Consider the following 21,369-nt stretch of genomic DNA (forward strand, 5'->3'; position numbering starts at 1 on the left):
GGATATAAATAAACAGTGAATGCATGGCCATCACGGTGAGAGAGGACAGATGAGGGTTGCACTTGCAAGATTCCAAAATTCCGGTTGGAAGATTCCCTGAATCAGAATGGAATACGCAGGATTTCTGGAAAAGCTGGGAATTTGGGGAAATTTACTTGGATTTTGCAACCCTGTAAGAGAAAAAGAGACATTAGAACTGTTTTACATAACTGTACCAGTGTGTTCTGAAACGCTCAACACTGCAAAACACAACAGAGAGAGAGAGAGAGAGAGAGAGAGAGAGAGAGAGAGAGAGAGAGAGAGAGAGAGAATTTATAATCGTTAGCTGTCTTATTGGCTGCTATCTGAATAGACAATCGGACAATTTTTATTTTTTTTATTTTTTTTCTTGGGCCTCTATAACTATATCTATTGTTTTTTTTGTGTTTTTTTTTGTGAATTGGATACATCCCCTCTACCACACGGAACCCCACTAATCCTACCGACGGAAACGCACGAGGTGGCTAATAACAGACCTCCATCCTATGCAAACTTGCTATCGATGGCCTGGCTAGCTGTCTAAATCACCATGACCACAACCAACCTCACTACTCACTGGACCCTTTTGATCACTCGACTAAGCATGCCTCTCCTTAATGTCAATATGCCTAATCCAAGATGGCGTAGCAGTCAGACGTCTTGTCGTGTCCCTTGTATATACATTTTTTTTCATATTTTTCTTCGCATATCTTTTAAAACATTTTGCTAAACCTCAACATCTAAATACTCTACTGCAGCCTCACCCAATGTAGCGCGTATTTATATTTACTTCGGATCCGGAACCCCTCAACTGAAGCTAGCCAGCTAACTACCAGCTATCAGTCAGCAAATCATTGCTGGCGGTCTTCAGCTAACCGGTCATCAGCTAACCTTTAGCTCGGAAAGCTCTCGCCAGTTTGAACGACGCGACTCTAACCAGAGCATAACAGACCTATTATTTTTTATCCCCGGATTCCCATCAGATTCCCACCGCAAACGGAACATTTTTCAGCTGGATCTTCACAACTAGCTATCTAGCAAACCGCAACCCCGGATGATTACTCCTGGCTAGCGCTTCCACCCACTTAGCTTGAAGCTAGCCCGGCCAGAGTTCCTGTGCTACCACCGAAGCATACTCCTGGGCTACAATATCTGGACCCACGACCGGTCTATCGATGTCACCGCATGAAGAGGCATAAACAGACTCACCCCATCGCGACGTGCCCTAAAGGCTAACTTTCTAGCCCTTGCTATCTCCTTGCTTGCTAATTCGTCCTGCTAACTGCTAGCTTGTTTAGCCCCGGTCCGCTAACTGCTACCTTGTTTAGCCCCGGCCTACTAACTGTTAGCTTGTTAGCACAGGCCTGCTAACCGTCTGAATCGCCGCGTCCCAACCACTCACTGGACCCATATTTACTTTCAATCTCTTTTCTATTTTTAATTTGTTTATACCTTCTGGAAACCTGCCTCACCCAATGTGATACGGAATCGCTATTATTTTTAATTTTTAGAACACACTCAAGAACCTCCAGAAGCTAACCAGCTAACTAGCTACAAGCTATTTGGTCATTGTTAGCCACTGCTAGCGGCTTTTGGCCCTGTCCGGGGGTGTCCTCGGATGAGGCCACCGTGTCTCCTGACCCCTCCTGTCTCAGCCTCCAGTATTTATGCTGCAGTAGTTTGTGTCGGGGGGCTAGGGTCAGTTTGTTATATCTGGAGTACTTCTCCTGTCCTATTCGGTGTCCTGTGTGAATCTAAGTGTGCATTCTCTAATTCTCTCCTTCTTTCTTTCTCTCTCTCGGAGGACCTGAGCCCGAGGACCATGCCCCAGGACTACCTGACATGATGACTCCTTGCTGTCCCCAGTCCACCTGGCCATGCTGCTGCTCCAGTTTCAACTGTTCTGCCTTACTATTATTCGACCATGCTGGTCATTTATGAACATTTGAACATCTTGGCCATGTTCTGTTATAATCTCCACCCGGCACAGCCAGAAGAGGACAGGCCACCCCACATAGCCTGGTTCCTCTCTAGGTTTCTTCCTAGGTTTAGGCCTTTCTAGGGAGTTTTTCCTAGCCACCGTGCTTCTACACCTGCATTGCTTGATGTTTGGGGTTTTAGGCTGGGTTTCTGTACAGCACTTTGTGATATCAGCTGATGTACGAAGGGCTATATAAATACATTTGATTTGACTTTTACCTTTTGCACCGCCAGCCAGTTTTTTTTTAACCTGGATAATACTTGCCAGTCTAGCTTCCCTGCCCCATCCACCGCTGCCCCCTGGACACTGATCACTTGGCTACATAGCTGATGCATGCTGGACTGGCCATTAATCACGGTACTCCTTTCTGCTTGTTTATGTTTTATCTGTCGGCCCCAGCCGCACTCAGGCTCTGTGTGTAGTTAATCCGACCCTCCATGCCTAGTCAAAGCAATTTTACCTGCTGTTGTTGTCTCACCTACTGTTTTAGCTACTGTTTTCGCTAGCTCTCCCAATTCAACACCTGTGATCACTGTATGCCTCGCTGTATGTCTCTCTCAAATGTCAATATGCCTTGTATACTGTTGTTCAGGTTAGTTATCATTGTTTTAGTTTACAATGGAGCCCCTAGTTCCACTCTTCATACCCCTGATACCTCCTTTTTCCCACCTCCCACACATGCAGTGACCTCACCCATTACAACCAGCATGTCCAGAGATACAACCTCTCTCATCATCACCCAGTGCCTGAGCTTACCTCCGCTGTACCCGCACCCCACCATACCCCTGTCTGCACATTATGCCCTGAAATCTGCTCCTTTTATTCTCTGTCCCCAACGCTCTAGGCGACCAGTTTTGATAGCCTTTAGCCGCACCCTCATTCTACTCCTCCTCTGTTCCGCGGGTGATGTGGAGGTAAACCCAGGCCCTGCATGTCCCCAGGCACCCTCATTTGTTGACTTCTGTGATCGAAAAAGCCTTGGTTTCATGCATGTCAACATCAGAAGCCTCCTCCCTAAGTTTGTTTTACTCACTGCTTTAGCACACTCTGCTAACCCTGATGTCCTTGCCATGTCTGAATCCTGGCTCAGGAAGGCCACCAAAAATTCAGAGATATCCATACCCAACTATACCATGCCTTCCACCTGGCTACTCCAACCTCTGCCAACAGCTCCGGCCCCCCCGCAGCTCCTCGCCCAAGCCTCTCCAGGTTCTCCTTTACCCAAACCAGATAGCAGATGTTCTGAAAGAACTACAAAACCTGGACCCGTATAAATCAGCTGGGCTTGACAATCTGGACCCTCTATTTCTGAAACTATCCGCCACCATTGTTGCAACCCCTATTACCAGCCTGTTCAACCTCTCTTTCATATCGTCTGAGATCCCCAAGGATTGGACCATCTCGAATCCCACCATACCTTCTCCGCTGTGCAATCTGGTGTCCGAGCCGGTCACGGGTGCACCTCAGCCACGCTCAAGGTACTAAACGATATCATGACCGCCATCGATAAAAGACAGTACTGTGCAGCCGTCTTCATCGACCTTGCCAAGGCTTTCGACTCTGTCAATCACCATATTCTTATCGGCAGACTCAGTAGCCTCGGTTTTTCGGATGACTGCCTTGCCTGGTTCACCAACTACTTTGCAGACAGAGTTCAGTGTGTCAAATCGGAGGGCATGCTGTCCGGTCCTCTGGCAATCTCTATGGGGGTGCCACAGGGTTCAATCCTCGGGCCGACTCTTTTCTCTGTATATATCAATGATGTTGCTCTTGCTGCGGGCGATTCCCTGATCCACCTCTATGCAGACGACACCATTCTATATACTTCCGGCCCGTCCTTGGACACTGTGCTATCTAACCTCCAAACGAGCTTCAATGCCATACAACACTCCTTCCGTGGCCTCTAACTGCTCTTAAACACTAGTAAAACCAAATGCATGCTTTTCAACCGTTCGCTGCCTGCACCCGCACGCCTGACCAGCATCACCACCCTGGATGGTTCCGACCTTGAATATGTGGACATCTATAAGTACCTAGGTGTCTGGCTAGACTGTAAACTCTCCTTCCAGACTCATATCAAACATCTCCAATCGAAAATCAAATCTGGAGTCGGCTTTCTATTCCGCAACAAAGCCTCCTTCACTCATGCTGCCAAACATACATGTAAAACTGACTATCCTACCGATCCTCGACTTCGGCGATGTCATTTACAAAATATCCTCCAATACCCTACTCAACAAATTGCATGCAGTCTATCACAGCGCAATCCGTTTTGTCACCAAGCCCCATATACTACCCACCATTGCGACCTGTACGCTCTCGTTGGCTGGCCCTCGCTTCATACTCGTCGCCAAACCCACTGGCTCCAGGTCATCTACAAGACCCTGCTAGGTAAAGTCCCCCCTTATCTCAGCTCGCTGGTCACCATAGCATCTCCCACCTGTAGCACGCGCTCCAGCAGGTATATCTCTCTAGTCACCCTCAAAACCAATTCTTTCTTTGGCCGCCTCTCCTTCCAGTTCTCTGCTGCCAATCACTGGAACGAACTACAAAAATCTCTGAAACTGGAAACACTTATCTCCCTCACTAGCTTTAAGCACAAACTGTCAGAGCAGCTCACAGATTACTGCACCTATAAGATTACTGCACACTATAATTTAGCCCAAACAACTACCTCTTTCCCTACTGTATTTATTTTATTTATTTTGCTCCATTGCACCCCATTATTTTTATTTCTACTTTGCACATTCTTCCATTGCAAATCTACCATTCCAGTGGTTTACTTGCTATATTGTATTTACTTTGCCACCATGGCCTTTTTTTGCCTTTACCTCCCTTATCTCACCTCATTTGCTCACATCGTATATAGACTTGTTTCTACTGTATTATTGACTGTATGCTTGTTTACTCCATGTGTAACTCTGTGTTGTTGTTTGTGTTGCACTGCTTTGCTTTATCTTTGCCGGGTCGCAGTTGTAAATGAGAACCTTTTTCTCAACTTGCCAACCTGGTTAAATACTGGTGAAATAAAAAATAAATAATAATAATAATATTAATAATAATAATATTACCACGTGTCCCAGATGCTTGCCGTAGTTTGAGTTATCACTAAAAAAAACAGTCTTTATTTTAGGGTAATTTTCAACCTGCCAGCTCCTATTAGTTCTATTGAGCAACGTGGTACCAATTGTAACTACCTCGCTACTATGGCCGATATATATATTTTTTGTGTGTTCATTTTTTGCCTTACCTCCTCACGCCATTTGCACACACTGTATATAGACTTTCTTTTCGTGTTTCTATTGTCTTATTGACTGTGTTTGTTTAACTCCATGTGTAACTCTATGTTGTTGTCTGCTCACACTGCTTTGCTTTTCCTTGGCCAGGTCGCAGTTGTAAATGAGAACTTATTCTCATCTGGCCTACCTGGTTAAATAAAGATGGAATAAATATTAAATAAATAAATATAAAAACTCTCCTTCTGAACGTTCTATTCCCATTGTTCCACGGCCTTTCTGTTGTTGTTTATAGTTGAAATGTAAACAACACATGACTGAGGTGGTCCCATTGTTTCCTATTGGGGGAAATAGAAGTGGCGTGTCTATTTCTCAATATGTATAATGATTTTAAATTTGGACACCATATTAATCATGAGAATCTCCTCTTTCTAATTATGTAAGGCTGCGCAGGGTATTCCGTTGTCGTCAAACGCTAGACCAGAAGTAGTCAGAAGTTACCTACTTTTCTTTTTTTTCTACTTACTCGTTATGCAGACAGGATGTTTACACAAGTTATTTTTTTTTAGTTTCGTCCTAAGAACAGATTGTAGTGGTAAAATAAAAAGTAATACATTTTTTTGGTGCCATTTTAGGCTAAATGGAATTGTAACACCGTGTCCCCACACCAAAGGCGATCACGACACGCAGGTTGAAATATCAAAACTCTGAACCAATTATATTCATTTGGGGACATGTCGAAAAGCATTAAACATTTATGGCAATTTAGTTTGCTGTTGCTAGCTAATTTGAGCTGGGATATAAATGTTGAGTTGTTATTTTACCTGAAATGCACAAGGTCCTCTACTCCCACAATTAATCCACACATAAAACGGTCAACCGAATCATTTCGAGTCATCTCTCCTCCTTCCAGGCTTTTTCTTTGGACTATATATAGCAATTGGCAACTCTTTCATAATAAGGTGTTGTGACGAGATGAAAAGAATCTGTCCACTCCATGAAGCAATGGGGACAACAACACAGGATAAGAGCGTCTGCTAAATGACTTAAATGTAAATGTAAATGTAAACACAGGGCATCCATGGGACGTCCTGGAACCATGGACCACACCTGCAGAAACTGGACAACAGGGGGACGTCCTGGAACCACGGACCACACCTGCAGAAACTGGACAACAGGGGGACGTCCTGGAACCACGGACCACACCTGCAGAAACTGGACAACAGGGGGACGTCCTGGAACCACGGACCACACCTGCAGAAACTGGACAACAGGGGGAAGCAGAGGAGATACCTATCATAAACTTCTCCCAGCTGACGCTGGACATAACCCCTACGTCACCTCCAGTGGTAGAAACAACCAGCTGGTATCATTGAGTAGAATCAGCCAACCAATGCTCAGTCAGAAGTGCATGACCTTAAATGGTAATAATAGGAAGCTTCTGTTTAACACACAGGTCTACAGCCCCAGTGGGAACTTCCCCTTTAAAAAGGTATATAAAGAGAACAGAGATCATAAGACAGGATGATCCTCGTTAACATATGAGACAGACTTCATATGGAGAATCATCATAGGTCAATTTACTATTGCACTATACGCTTTTTGTTAGACGAGAACAATATTTTGAGAACTGGATCATTTTGGTTAAGTACTTATTGGGTCACTATCTGAAGAAACTGGTTGAATTTTGTGAACCCGACTGAGTCTCCGAAAAACAGGGGTCTAACCACCTCTTGATCACACAGGCAAAGCGGGCGTTCGCATTTTAGACACCAGGAACCAGAGGTGATTAGCAATTAATGGAAAAATAGCCAAGTACCAGTTACAATATATTGAGTCTATACACAGAGTTGGAAGTGTATAAAAATATTGGAATTCTGAATCTAGCGTCATAGCTGTGAGAATACAAATTACAGGAAAGTGACCAAGGAGCTGAGCATTTAAGGTAATCAAACTCTTTTCTTTGCTATTTCGTCAATATTGTTAGAAGTGTTAACGCATTTGAAGTTTTGTAATATTATCTGGCATTAGTATAATTGATTGATTTAAGGATTGATTGAGCATTATTGTTGTATTGGGAAACTGTAGAACCATTGAATTGTAATAATGTGTATAAGACAAAAAACAGAGTGACTTTAATAAAAGCTTGAAACTTTGACAACTAGGCCAGATTAACGATCTGGAGAGCAAACGCCTTTGACACTCTCACTGAACAGAAAGTGACCCTGGTTATAGGTTCAAGTGATTGCACTAAAGAATATTTCATTGTGTGGACAATAATATATTTTTAGGAGAGTCAAAATATATACCAATACTAGTTTCCAAGTGACTACTAGCTGACGAGCATAATAACCAATAGAAGAAGTTATTAGGTATTGATATATACAGAGGTAAAAGAAACTTGAAGGTAAGGAAATATAGGAGGAATCCATAACACTCAGAATATTTAAATAGGAGTATATCTATCCAAGACCTCATACTAGACCGGAAAATAAGGGAGTGACAACGTGAACGAAGGAACAAACCCAACTCACGCCAAGGGCCATTACGAACAAATAGAAGGGTTGGTAGGGCCGCACGGCAAGGCCCTTGTTACACCGCAGTAACTAACATCCTAAAGTACTCTGCCCAGACAGAGGACGGGGTGGAGGCTTTTGCTGCAGGTATTGGGTAAAAGTCACCCACGTGGGTATAACCAATGAGATGCAGACCTGCCAACATGCAGGACTACGCAAGTCTATGTCCGTGTCCGCAGGTACGGAGATCCCAGTTAAAAGCCTAAATTAATAGAGATACGTTTTAATAAAATAAAACTCCAAGAATAAAGGCCCTTCGTGTGTTCTTTCTAATTACATTTGTTTGTGACCATCTGTGTAAATGGAATGCTGTCCAAGTATTCCAACCTTTAATAGACTTGATTTGGTACAATCTGATCGCAATGGTAGAACTCAAAAACAGCGCGAGCGTGGGGGGGAACCCCAATTTGGTTCCAGTTTAGCCAACGCTCTTTTGACATTTTTCAACCTTGGGTGAATTTGGACTCGTTCTATTGTCCAGCCTAACTAACGTTAGCTTTAGGTTCGTACAAAAAAATTGGCTTGATTTTTCAGATTTTTGCTGAAATGAGTTTATATCACCAGATAACAAACGTAGCTTGTATTAAAAAAAAATTGCCTGGCTAACTACTTCCAATAATCCCAACTACTGTGTGCAATGACTTCAGCTAGTCGAACATATCTGACATTAGCTAGCCAAGTTCGTCAAACAATTCTAAATTAGTACTGACGTTAGCTAGCTGCTAAGTATTAACCTTGCCAGTGTCACCTGTCCATGTCACTCAGCCAGTTTATTCTTGTAGCTGAAAACTTGGGCGAGAATGTTAAAACTTGAATGCCGAAGTTGAGACTGAGGAGTGTTAAGAATCATTCCATTTTCATCGGACTAGAAAAGTAATGAATATGCTTCAGCTGTCATCCTGATTAGCTCCAGTCCTCGTAGGTTTTGCCCCAACTAACACACCTGACTCCAATAATCACCTAATCCTGATCTTCAGTTTAGAATGCATTATGTTTAATCAGATGTGTTTGCCAGGCCCCATGTCGAGGGACTTTAATAACTTCTATTTCCACTCGCGCCTCGCTTGACGAGCAAGATTTGAGCAGGTGTAAAACCCTTGGCTTGATACGGTTTAGTGTCACTTGACGTGAAACTTATGTAAACATCTGTAGTGTGCCTAAAGTCAGTCATGGTAAACAGGCGTCTCCATAATGACCATCTAATTAGCCCTACCTACAACTGGTAAACTCCACTTCTGCTGCAGTTCTCGAAACCAGTTCTCGAAACCAACCAGTTCTCGAAACCAGTTCTCGAAACCAGTTCTCTCAACACACGCTCCTCCACTTACCCCTCCTCACCACCCACAGGCTGCCTGATAGCCAGCAGCAGCAGCAGCTCAAGTGAAATATATATATATATTTTTAAATGCTATGGTGGCCACAGTGCATTTTCACCTGCAAAATTGTTTTTCAAAGTAGCTTAATTTAGCGGGAAAAATTGTGGACATGGCAACCCTGACTCATTGGTAATTTCCCACGTTCAAAACAACTGGCATCTGAGGGGGAAACTACAGTATATGAAAGATCCACCAACTCCGCCCTCCTTCTAGAGCTCTGACTCCCTGACCTGAAGATTACTGACATCATGATTTGACCTCGTATTTTCCAGAGTTCCCTCCCTGCCCTGCTCTCCAAGGCCTGCCCTCCCTGCCCTCCAAGGCCTGCCCTCCCTGCCCTGCTCTCCAAGGCCTGCCCTCCAAGGCCTGCCCTCCCTGCCCTGCTCTCCAAGGCCTGCCCTCCCTGCCCTGCTCTCCAAGGCCTGCCCTCCCTGCCCTCCAAGGCCTGCCCTCCCTGCCCTGCTCTCCAAGGCCTGCCCTCCCTGCCCTGCTCTCCAAGGCCTGCCCTCCCTGCCCTGCTCTCCAAGGCCTGCCCTCCCTGCCCTGCTCTCCAAGGCCTGCCCTCCCTGCCCTCCAAGGCCTGCCCTCCCTGCCCTGCTCTCCAAGGCCTGCCCTCCCTGCCCTGCTCTCCAAGGCCTGCTCTCCCTGCCCTGCTCTCCAAGGCCTGCCCTCCCTGCCCTGCTCTCCAAGGCCTGCCCTCCCTGCCCTGCCCTCCAAGGCCTGCCCTCCTAATGTATTTATTTAAATTGTCTGATTTCCTCATATGAACTGTAACTGAGTGAAATTCCCTGTCCCACTCTCTTCTCTCCCACTCTCTCTCCTCTCCTCTCTCTCTCCCCCTCTCTCTCTCCCCCTCTCTCTCTCCCCCTCTCTCTCTCCCCCTCTCTCTCTCCCCCTCTCTCTCTCTCTCCTCTCTCTCTCTCTCCTCTCCCACTCTCTCGCTTCTCCCACTCTCTCGCTTCTCCCACTCTCTCGCTTCTCCCACTCTCTCGCTTCTCCCGCTCTCTCGCTTCTCCCGCTCTCTCGCTTCTCACGCCTCTCCCGCTCTCTCGCCTCTCCCGCTCTCTCGCCTCTCCCCACTCTCTCGCCTCTCCCACTCTCTCGCCTCTCCCACTCTCTCACCTCTCCCACTCTCTCGCCTCTCCCACTCTCTCGCTTCTCCCGCTCTCTCGCTTCTCCCGCTCTCTCGCTTCTCCCGCTCTCTCGCTCTCCCGCTCTCTCGCCTCTCCCGCTCTCTCGCCTCTCCCGCTCTCTCGCCTCTCCCGCTCTCTCGCCTCTCCCGCTCTCTCGCCTCTCCCGCTCTCTCGCCTCTCCCACTCTCTCGCCTCTCCCACTCTCTCGCCTCTCCCACTCTCTCGCCTCTCCCACTCTCTCGCCTCTCCCACTCTCTCGCCTCTCCCACTCTCTCACCTCTCCCACTCTCTCTCCTCTCCCACTCTCTCTCCTCTCCTATCTCTCCTCTCCCACATCTCTCCTCTCCCACTCTCTCTCTCCTCTCCCACTCTCTCTCTCCTCTCCCACTCTCTTTCCTATCTCACTCTCTCCCACTCTCTTTCCTATCATACTCTCTCTCCTCTCCCACGCTCTCTCCTCTCTCACTCTCTCTCCTCTCCCACGCTCTCTCCTCTCCCACGCTCTCTCCTCTCCCACGCTCTCTCCTCTCCCACGCTCTCTCCTCTCCCACGCTCTCTCCTCTCCCACGCTCTCTCCTCTCCCACTCTCTCTCCTCTCCCACTCTCTCTCCTCTCCCACGCTCTCTCCTCTCCCACGCTCTCTCCTCTCCCACTCTCTCTCCCACTCTCTCTCTCCTCTCTCTCCTCTCCCACGCTCTCTCCTCTAGATGATCTTATTAGAGAAGCTGGGGCAGCAGTTGGGTCATCCCACCCGGTCAGTGTATGGTTGGCTGATCACTAAGTTCCTGAAGAATCACAACAAGATGTTAGAGGAGAGTGCGGTGTCTCTGTCTGGGATCCAGCCTGGAGATACAGTGTTAGAGCTGGGCCACGGGCCAGGGCTGGGCCTGAAGGCTGCAGCCACACTGCTGACAGAACCTACTGGGAGACTCATAGGAGTGGACTACTCACAATACATGCACAAGGTGAGAGAGAGAGTAAATGAGTAGAGGGGTGGTAATTTAGTGACTCAACTACAACACTGCTTTTCTCACATCCTCTCTCCCCCTCCTCTCCTCTCCCTTCTCCCCCTCCTCTCTCTCCCCCTCCTCTCCTCTCCCTTCTCCCCCTCTCCTCTCCCTTCTCCCCCTCTCCTCTCCCCTTCTCCCCCTCTCCTCTCCCTTCTCCCCCTCTCCTCTCCCTTCTCCCCCCTCCTCTCTCCCCCTCCTCTCCTCTCCCTTCTCCCCCTCTTCTCTCCCTTCTCCCCCTCCTCCTCTCTCCCCTTCCTCTCCTCTCTCTTCTCCCCCTCCTCTCTCCCCCTCCTCTCCTCTCCCTTCTCCCCCTCCTCCTCTCCTCTCCCTTCTCCCCCTCTCCTCTCCCTTCTCCCCCTCCCCTCTCTCCCTCTCCCTTCTCCCCCTCCTCCTCTCTCCCTTCTCCTCCTCTCTCCCCCTACTCTTCTCCTTTCTCTCCCTCCTCCTCCTCTCCCCCTCCTCTCCTCTCCCTTCTCCCCCTCCTCTTCTCTCCCTCCCCTCTCCCTTCTCCCCCTCCTCTTCTCTCCCTTCTCCCCCTCCCCCTCTCCCCCTCTCCCTTCTCCCCCCTCCTCCCCTCTCCCTTCTCCTCCCTTCTCCCCACCTCTCCCCTCTCCCTTCTCCCCACCTCTCCCCTCCCCTCTCTTCACATAATCTCTCCTTCTCCCCTCTCCTCCTCCCCTATCCCATATTCTCCCATCCGCCCCTCTCTTCACCTACCCTCTCTTCTCCCCCCCCCCTCTCCCCCTCCCCTCACCCATCTAGATGGCAGGTGATCTTCTGAAAGAGTTGGTGTCCAATGGGAAGGTGTCTCTGTATCAGTGTGATGTGGCAGCCATGCCTCTAGCAGACAATATGGTAGACAAGGTGTTCCACTGTAATTGTTACTACTACTGGCCAGACCTGAGGAAGGGAGCTGCAGAGATACACAGAGTCATGAAACCAGGTGAGGGGTGTGGGGAGGGTTGGTGTGGTGTGGGGACAGTTGTTGGTGTTGGAACTGTTGTTGTGGAGGGTTGGTGTGGGAATTGTTGGTGTGGGAATTGTTGTTGTGGGGGTTGATGTGGGAACTGTTGTTGTGGGGGGTTGGTGTGGGGGGTTGATGTGGGAACTGTTGTTGTGGGGGGTTGATGTGGGAATTGTTGGTGTGGGAATTGTTGGTGTGGGGGGTTGATGTGGGAACTGTTGTTGTGGGGGGTTGGTGTGGGGGGTTGATGTGGGAACTGTTGGTGTGGGGGGTTGATGTGGGAACTGTTGTTGTGGGGGGTTGGTGTGGGGGTTGGTGTGGGAACTGTTGGTGTGGGGGGTTGATGTGGAACTGTTGTTGTGGGGGGTTGATGTGGGAACTGTTGTTGTGGGGGGTTGATGTGTGGGAACTGTTGGTGTGGGGGGTTGGTGTGATGGTGACCACTCAATGTCTCTACTGTATCATTCTACTATAGGAGGTGTGATGGTGACCACTCTGAGACTGAGCAGAGTGGTCAGCTTTGCGTCCAGGAGGGAGTTCCCTGGACAGAACTGGCAACCCGAGGCCTACATGGCAGCTCTGAGAGCCTCTGGGTTTAACCAGGTCACAATGGAGGATCATCAACACAGACACATCACCTACCAGGCCATTTACGCTACTGCTGATAAGTGATGAACACACACGCCATCATTTGTCATTCAGGAATCGAGGATCACTTACTTTTTTTAAATAAATAGCTGTGGATTGTTTCAAATCACAAGCTCGTTGGCCTCTGCCTGTTAGGGCAGCGTGGCAATATGCCAAGCTGATTACTGAGTTGCGAAAAACATCTAAAATATGTGAAGATAATGTGTCTTGAGTAAAATAAAAAATGTTGACATAGGAGAGTCTCTCTCTCCAGAATGGCTCAGTGGGGCAGGGGTGTGTGGTGAAGATATAGGAGAGTCTCTCTCTCCAGAATGGCTCAGTAGGGCAGGGGTGTGTGGTGAAGATATAGGAGAGTCTCTCTCTCCAGAATGGCTCAGTGGGGAAGGGGTGTGTGGTGAAGATATAGGAGAGTCTCTCTCTCCAGAATGGCTCAGTAGGGCAGGGGTGTGTGGTGAAGATATTGAAGAGTCTCTCTCCAGACTGGCTCAGTGGGGCAGGGGTGTGTGGTGAAGATATAGGAGAGTCTCTCTCTCTCCAGAATGGCTCAGTAGGGCAGGGGTGTGTGGTGAAGATATAGGAGAGTCTCTCTCTCCAGAATGGCTCAGTAGGGCAGGGGTGTGTGGTGAAGATATAGGAGAGTCTCTCTCTCCAGAATGGCTCAGTAGGGCAGGGGTGTGTGGTGAAGATATAGGAGAGTCTCTCTCTCCAGAATGGCTCAGTAGGGCAGGGGTGTGTGGTGAAGATATAGGAGAGTCTCTCTCTCCAGAATGGCTCAGTAGGGCAGGGGTGTGTGGTGAAGATATAGGAGAGTCTCTCTCTCCAGAATGGCTCAGTAGGGCAGGGGTGTGTGGTGAAGATATAGGTGAGTCTCTCTCTCAGAATGGCTCAGTGGGGCAGGGGTGTGTGGTGAAGATATAGGAGAGTCTCTCTCTCCAGAATGGCTCAGTGGGGCAGGGGTGTGGTGAAGATATAGGAGAGTCTCTCTCTCCAGAATGGCTCAGTGGGGCAGGGGTGTGTGAAGATATAGGAGAGTCTCTCTCTCCAGAATGGCTCAGTAGGGCAGGGGTGTGTGGTGAAGATATAGGAGAGTCTCTCTCCAGAATGGCTCAGTGGGGCAGGGGTGTGTGGTGAAGATATAGGAGAGTCTCTCTCTCCAGAATGGCTCAGTGGGGCAGGGGTGTGTGGTGAAGATATAGGAGAGTCTCTCTCTCCAGACTGGCTCAGTAGGGCAGGGGTGTGGTGAAGATATAGGAGAGTCTCTCTCTCCAGACTGGCTCAGTAGGGCAGGGGTGTGTGGTGAAGATATAGGAGAGTCTCTCTCTCCAGAATGGCTCAGTGGGGCAGGGGTGTGTGGTGAAGATATAGGAGAGTCTCTCTCCAGAATGGCTCAGTGGGGCAGGGGTGTGTGGTGAAGATATAGGAGAGTCTCTCTCTCCAGAATGGCTCAGTGGGGCAGGGGTGTGTGGTGAAGATATAGGAGAGTCTCTCTCTCCAGAATGGCTCAGTGGGGCAGGGGTGTGTGGTGAAGATATAGGAGAGTCTCTCTCCAGAATGGCTCAGTGGGGCAGGGGTGTGTGGTGAAGATATAGGAGAGTCTCTCTCTCCAGAATGGCTCAGTAGGGCAGGGGTGTGTGGTGAAGATATAGGAGAGTCTCTCTCTCCAGAATGGCTCAGTGGGGCAGGGGTGTGTGGTGAAGATATAGGAGAGTCTCTCTCTCTCCAGAATGGCTCAGTAGGGCAGGGGTGTGTGGTGAAGATATAGGAGAGTCTCTCTCTCCAGAATGGCTCAGTAGGGCAGGGGTGTGGTGAAGATATAGGAGAGTCTCTCTCTCCAGAATGGCTCAGTAGGGCAGGGGTGTGTGGTGAAGATATAGGAGAGTCTCTCTCTCCAGAATGGCTCAGTAGGGCAGGGGTGTGTGGTGAAGATATAGGAGAGTCTCTCTCTCCAGACTGGCTCAGTAGGGCAGGGGTGTGTGGTGAAGATATAGGAGAGTCTCTCTCTCCAGAATGGCTCAGTAGGGCAGGGGTGTGTGGTGAAGATATAGGAGAGTCTCTCTCTCCAGAATGGCTCAGTGGGGCAGGGGTGTGTGGTGAAGATATAGGAGAGTCTCTCTCTCCAGAATGGCTCAGTGGGTGTGTTATATTACTTATTGTCCACCATAATGTGCAAATAAATTCATAACAAAATCCTACAATGTGATTTTCTGGATTTTTTTTTCTTCTCATTTTGTCTGTCATAGTTGAAGTGTACCTATGATGACAATTACAGGCCTCTCTCATCTTTCTAAGTGGAAGAACTTGCACAATTGGTGGCTGACTAAATCATTTTTTGCCCCACTGTAGATGTCCTAAACGACTTGCCAAAACTATACTTCGTTAACAAGACATTTGAGGAGTGGTTGAAAAACAAGTTAATGACTCCAACCTAAGTGTATGTAAACTATTTTTAATGACTCCAACCTGAGTGTATGTAAACTAGTTTTAATGACTCCAACCTAAGTGTATGTAAACTAGTTTTAATGACTCCAACCTAAGTGTATGTAAACTAGTTTTAATGACTCCAACCTAAGTGTATGTAAACTAGTTTTAATGACTCCAACCTGAGTGTATGTAAACTAGTTTTAATGACTCCAACCTAAGTGTATGTAAACTAGTTTTAATGACTCCAACCTAAGTGTATGTAAACTAGTTTTAATGACTCCAACCTGAGTGTATGTAAACTAGTTTTAATGACTCCAACCTAAGTGTATGTAAACTAGTTTTAATGACTCCAACCTAAGTGTATGTAAACTAGTTTTAATGACTCTAATCTGAGTGTATGTAAACTAGTTTTAATGACTCCAACCTAAGTGTATGTAAACTAGCTTTAATGACTCCAACCTAAGTGGATGTAAACTTCCTACATAACCTGTATGTTTTGTTCCTTTACTGTTAACCCGAACAACGCTGAGTCTCGTAAAGCAACAATTCTCTCTGGGCTGGCCGGAGGACTGTCCTTAAACGTGGAGAATCTACAGATGTGGGGCGGTGGGGGGGGCAGAGAGAGGGTGGGGGGGGAGAGGAAGGCAGAGGGAGAGAGTGAGAGGAAGGCAGAGGGAGAGAGTGAGAGGAAGGCAGAGGGAGAGAGTGAGAGGAAGGCAGAGGGAGAGAGTGAGAGGAAGGCAGAGGGAGAGAGTGAGAGGAAGGCAGAGGGAGAGAGTGAGAGGAAGGCAGAGGGAGAGAGTGAGAGGAAGGCAGAGGGAGAGAGTGAGAGGAAGGCAGAGGGAGAGAGTGAGAGGAAGGCAGAGGGAGAGAGTGAGAGGAAGGCAGAGAGAGAGGGGGGAGAGACTGAGAGGAAGGCAGAGGGAGAGGGGGGAGAGACTGAGAGGAAGGCAGAGGGAGAGGGGGGAGAGACTGAGAGGAAGGCAGAGGGAGAGGGGGAGGGACTGAGAGGAAGGCAGAGGGAGAGGGGGAGAGACTGAGAGGAAGGCAGAGGGAGAGGGGGGAGAGACTGAGAGGAAGGCAGAGGGAGAGGGGGAGAGACTGAGAGGAAGGCAGAGGGAGAGGGGGGAGAGACTGAGAGGAAGGCAGAGGGAGAGGGGGAGATACTGAGAGGAAGGCAGAGGGAGAGGGGGAGAGACTGAGAGGAAGGCAGAGGGAGAGGGGGGAGAGACTGAGAGGAAGGCAGAGGGAGAGGGGGGAGATACTGAGAGGAAGGCAGAGGGAGAGGGGGGAGAGAGGTGTGAAGGTGAACGGAAAGACTCTTCTCTTCAGTGGGTCATATGATTGAATGTAGTCTGACCCAGGAGTGTGAAGGTGAACGGAAAGGCACGGGAGCAACGAACCGCCCTTGCTGTCTCTGCCTGGCCAGTTCCCCTCTTTCCACTGGGATTCTCTGCCTCTAACCCTATTACAGGGGCTGAGTCACTGGCTTACTGGGGCTCTTTCATGCCGTCCCTAGGAGGGGTGTGTCACTTGGGTGGGTTGAGTCACTGACGTGATTTTCCTATCTGGGTTGGTGCCCCCCCTTGGGTTGTGCCGTGGGGAAGATCTTTGTGGGCTTTTCTCAGCCTTGTCTCAGGATGGTAAGTTAGGGGTCTGTTGATATCCCCTAAGTGGTGTGGGGTCTACACTCTGCCTTGTCTCAGGGTAGTAAGTTAGGGGTCTGTTGATATCCCTCTAGTGGTGTGGGGTCTATACTCGGCCTTGTCTCAGGGTAGTAAGTTAGGGGTCTGTTGATATCCCTCTAGTGGTGTGGGGTCTATACTCGGCCTTGTCTCAGGGTAGTAAGTTAGGGGTCTGTTGATATCCCTCTAGTGGTGTGGGGTCTATACTCGGCCTTGTCTCAGGGTAGTAAGTTAGGGGTCTGTTGATATCCCTCTAGTGGTGTGGGGTCTATACTCGGCCTTGTCTCAGGGTAGTAAGTTAGGGGTCTGTTGATATCCCTCTAGTGGTGTGGGGTCTATAATCGGCCTTGTCTCAGGGTAGTAAGTTAGGGGTCTGTTGATATCCCTCTAGTGGTGTGGGGTCTATACTCGTCTCAGGGCAGTACGTTGGTGGTTTGAAGATATCCCTCTAGTGGTGTGGGGGCTGTGCTTTGGCAAAGTGGGTGGGTTATATCCTGCCTTACTGGCCCTGTCCGGGGGTGTCGTCAGACGGGGCCACAGTGTCTCCTGATCCCTCCTGTCTCAAATACTGGGGGTTATGCTGCAATAGTTTGTGTTGGGGTCAGTCTGTTATATCTGGAGTATTTCTCATGTCTTATCCGGTGTCCTGTGGGAATGTAAGTATGCTCTCTAATTCTCTTTTTCTCTTTCTTTCTCTTTTTCTTTCTTTCTCTCTCTGAGGACCTGAGCCCTAGGACCATGCCGCCTCAGGACTACCTGGCCTGATGACTCCTTTCTGTCCCCAGTACACCTGGTCGTGCTGCTGCACCAGTTTCAACTGTTCTGCCTGCGGCTATGGAACCCTGACCTGTTCACCGGACGTGCTACCTGTCCCAGACCTGCTGTTTTCAACTCTCTAGAGACAGCAGGAGCCGTAGAGATACTCTGAATGACCGGCCAATTGACATTTACGCCTGAGGTGCTGACCTGTTGCAACCTCTACAACCACTGTAATTATTATTATTTGACCCTACTGGTCATCTATGAACATTTGAACGTCTTGAGGTTCTGTTATAATTTCCACCCGGCACAGCCAGAAGAGGACTGGCCACCCCTCATAGCCTGGTTCCTCACTAGGTTTCTTCCTAGGTTTTGGCCTTTCTAGGGAGTTTTTCCAAGCCACCGAGCTTCAACAACTGCATTGCTTGCTGTTTGGGGTTTTAGGCTGGATTTCTGTACAGCACTTTGAGATATCAGCTGATGTACGAAGGGCTATATAAATACATTTGATAAAACGAGTCCGATATCGACATAACCTGAAAGGCCACTCAACAAGGAAGAGGCCACTGCTCCAAAACCCGCAAAATCCAGACTACGGTTTGCAGGTGCACATGGGGACGAAGATAATACTTTTTGGAGAAATGTCCTCTGGTCTGACAAAACAAAAATAGAACTGTTTGACCAATAATGACCATCGTTATGTTTGGAGGAAAAAGGGGGAGGCTTCCAAGATGCCTTGGAACACCATCCCAACCATGAAGCACAGAGAGGTAGCATCATGTTGTGGGGGTGCTTTGCTGCAGGAAGGACTGGTGCACTTCACAAAATAGATGGCAGGATGCCTACAAATCTGACTCAGTAACATCAACTTATTGTGGGAAGCTTGTGGAAGGCTTCCCGAAACGTTTGACCCAAGTTAAACAATTTAAAGGCAATGCTACCAAATACTAATTGAGTGTATGTAAACTTCTGACCCACTGGGAATGTGATGAAAGAAATAAAAGATGAAATAAATCTTTCTCTCTACTATTATTCTGACATTTCACATTCTTAAAATAAAGTGGTGATCCTAACTGACCTAAGACAGGGAACTTTTAAATTAAATGTCAGGAATTGTGAAAAACTGAGTTTAAATGTATTTGGCGAAGGTGTATGTAAACTTCTGACTTCAACAGGGTCAGTAGTTATATACAGGGTCAGTGTCTATATACAGGGTCAGTGTATATATACAGGGTCAGTAGCTATATACAGGGTCAGTGTCTATATACAGGGTCAGTAGCTATATACAGTGTCAGTAGTTATATACAGGGTAAGTAGTTATATACAGGGTCAGTAGCTATATACTAGGGACAGTAGCTATATACAGTGTCAGTAGTTATATACAGGGTCAGTAGTTATATACAGGGACAGTTCCAGGGTCAGTAGCTATATACAGGGTCAGTAGTTATATACAGGGACAGTAGTTATATACAGGGTCAGTAGCTATATACAGGGTCAGTAGCTATATACAGGGTCAGTAGCTATATACAGGGTCAGTAGCTATATACAGGGTCAGTAGATATATACAGGGTCAGTAGTTATATACAGGGTCAGTAGTTATATACAGGCACAGTTCCAGGGTCAGTAGTTATATACAGGGTCAGTAGTTATATACAGGGACAGTAGTTATATACAGGGTCAGTAGTTATATACAGGGTCAGTAGATATATACAGGGTCAGTTCCAGGGTCAGTAGCTATATACAGGGTCAGTAGTTATATACAGGGTCAGTAGTTATATACAGGGTCAGTAGTTATATACAGGGTCAGTAGTTATATCCAGGGTCAGTAGCTATCTACAGGGTCAGTAGCTATATACAGGGTCAGTAGTTATATACAGGGTAAGTAGTTATATACAGGGTCAGTAGTTATATTCAGGGTCCGTAGCTATATACAGGGTCAGTAGTTATATACAGGGTCAGTAGCTATATACAGGGTCAGTAGCTATATACAGGGTCAGTAGTTATATACAGGGTCAGTAGTTATATACAGGGTCAGTTCCAGGGTCAGTAGCTATATACAGGGTCAGTTCCAGGGTCAGTAGCTATATAGAGGGTCAGTAGTTATATACAGGGTCAGTAGCTATATACAGGGTCAGTAGTTATATACAGGGTCAGTTCCAGGGTCAGTAGTTATATACAGGGTCAGTAGTTATATACAGGGTCAGTTCCAGGGTCAGTAGTTATATACAGGGTCAGTAGTTATATACAGGGTCAGTAGTTATATACAGGGTCAGTAGCTATATACAGGGTCAGTAGTTATATACAGGGTCAGTTCCAGGGTCAGTAGTTATATACAGGGTCAGTAGTTATATACAGGGTCAGTAGCTATATACAGGGTCAGTAGTTATATACAGGGTCAGTAGTTATATACAGGGTCAGTTCCGGGGTCAGTAGTTATATACAGGGTCAGTAGCTATATACAGGGTCAGTAGTTATATACAGGGTCAGTAGCTATATACAGGGTCAGTAGTTATATACAGGGTCAGTAGTTATATACAGGGTCAGTAGCTATATACAGGGTCAGTAGTTATATACAGGGTCAGTAGATATATACAGGGTCAGTAGTTATATACAGGGTCAGTAGTTATATACAGGGTCAGTTCCGGGGTCAGTAGTTATATACAGGGTCAGTTCCAGGGTCAGTAGTTATATACAGAGTCAGTTCCAGGGTCAGTAGCTATATACAGGGTCAGTAGTTATATACAGGGTCAGTTCCAGGGTCAGTAGTTATATACAGAGTCAGTTCCAGGGTCAGTAGTTATATACATGGTCAGTAGTTATATACAGGGTCTGTTCCAGGGTCAGTAGTTATATACAGGGTCAGTTCCAGGGTCTGTAGTTATATACATGGTCAGTAGTTATATACAGGGTCAGTAGTTATATACAGGGTCAGTAGATATATACAGGGTCAGTAGTTATATACATGGTCAGTAGTTATATACAGAGTCAGTTCCAGGGTCAGTAGTTATATACATGGTCAGTAGTTATATACAGGGTCAGTTCCAGGGTCAGTAGTTATATACAGGGTCAGTTCCAGGGTCAGTAGTTATATGCAGGGTCAGTTCCAGGGTCAGTAGTTATATACAGGGTCAGTAGTTATATACAGGGTCAGTAGTTATATACAGGGACAGTTCCAGGGTCAGTAGTTATATACAGTGTCAGTAGTTATATACAGGGTCAGTAGTTATATACAGTGTCAGTAGTTATATACAGGGTCAGTAGTTATATACAGGGTCAGTTCCAGGGTCAGTAGTTATATACAGGGTCAGTAGTTATATACAGGGTCAGTTCCAGGGTCAGTAGTTATATACAGGGTCAATTCCAGGGTCAGTAGTTATATACAGGGTCAGTAGTTATATACAGGGTCAGTTCCAGGGTCAGTAGTTATATACAGGGACAGTTCCAGGGTCAGTAGTTATATACAGGGTCAGTAGTTATATACAGGGTCAGTTCCAGGGTCAGTAGTTATATACAGGGTCAGTAGCTATATACAGGGTCAGTAGTTATATACAGGGTCAGTAGT

The 21,369-nt window shown here is 47.4% G+C and overlaps 1 protein-coding gene across 36 annotated transcripts; it reads left to right on the top strand.

Annotated features, from left to right (window-relative positions):
* The first annotated feature begins 6,775 nt into the window (after positions 1-6,775).
* zgc:194242 (uncharacterized protein LOC100005854 homolog) lies at positions 6,776-15,467 on the top strand. Of its 36 annotated transcripts, none has more exons than XM_052484270.1 (6): positions 6,776-7,180; positions 9,460-9,920; positions 11,028-11,285; positions 12,093-12,273; positions 12,770-13,804; positions 14,760-14,918. In XM_052484270.1, the coding sequence occupies exons 3-5, from the start codon at positions 11,028-11,030 to the stop codon at positions 12,964-12,966; spliced, it is 636 nt and encodes a 211-aa protein (XP_052340230.1). In that variant the 5' UTR covers positions 6,776-7,180; positions 9,460-9,920; the 3' UTR covers positions 12,967-13,804; positions 14,760-14,918. The 36 variants fall into 36 exon arrangements, with proteins under 36 accessions (XP_052340230.1, XP_052340254.1, XP_052340258.1 ...); XM_052484294.1 differs by lacking the exon at positions 9,460-9,920 and adding an exon at positions 13,916-13,953 and having other exon boundaries at positions 14,741-14,918; XM_052484298.1 differs by lacking the exon at positions 9,460-9,920 and adding an exon at positions 14,027-14,119 and having other exon boundaries at positions 14,741-14,918.
* Positions 15,468-21,369: the final 5,902 nt, after the last annotated feature.

Source organism: Oncorhynchus keta, chromosome 28, assembly GCF_023373465.1.
Source record: "Oncorhynchus keta strain PuntledgeMale-10-30-2019 chromosome 28, Oket_V2, whole genome shotgun sequence".
In the NCBI taxonomy this organism is placed as follows: domain Eukaryota; kingdom Metazoa; phylum Chordata; class Actinopteri; order Salmoniformes; family Salmonidae; genus Oncorhynchus; species Oncorhynchus keta.

Coding starts and splice junctions, on each gene's coding strand:
- zgc:194242 (XM_052484286.1), top strand. CDS start 11,028: ATGATCTTATTAGAGAAGCTGGGGCAGCAGTTGGGTCATCCCACCCGG. Junction 11,286..12,092: donor ACTCACAATACATGCACAAG/GTGAGAGAGAGA, acceptor TCACCCATCTAG/ATGGCAGGTGATCTTCTGAA. Junction 12,274..12,769: donor ACACAGAGTCATGAAACCAG/GTGAGGGGTGTG, acceptor ATTCTACTATAG/GAGGTGTGATGGTGACCACT.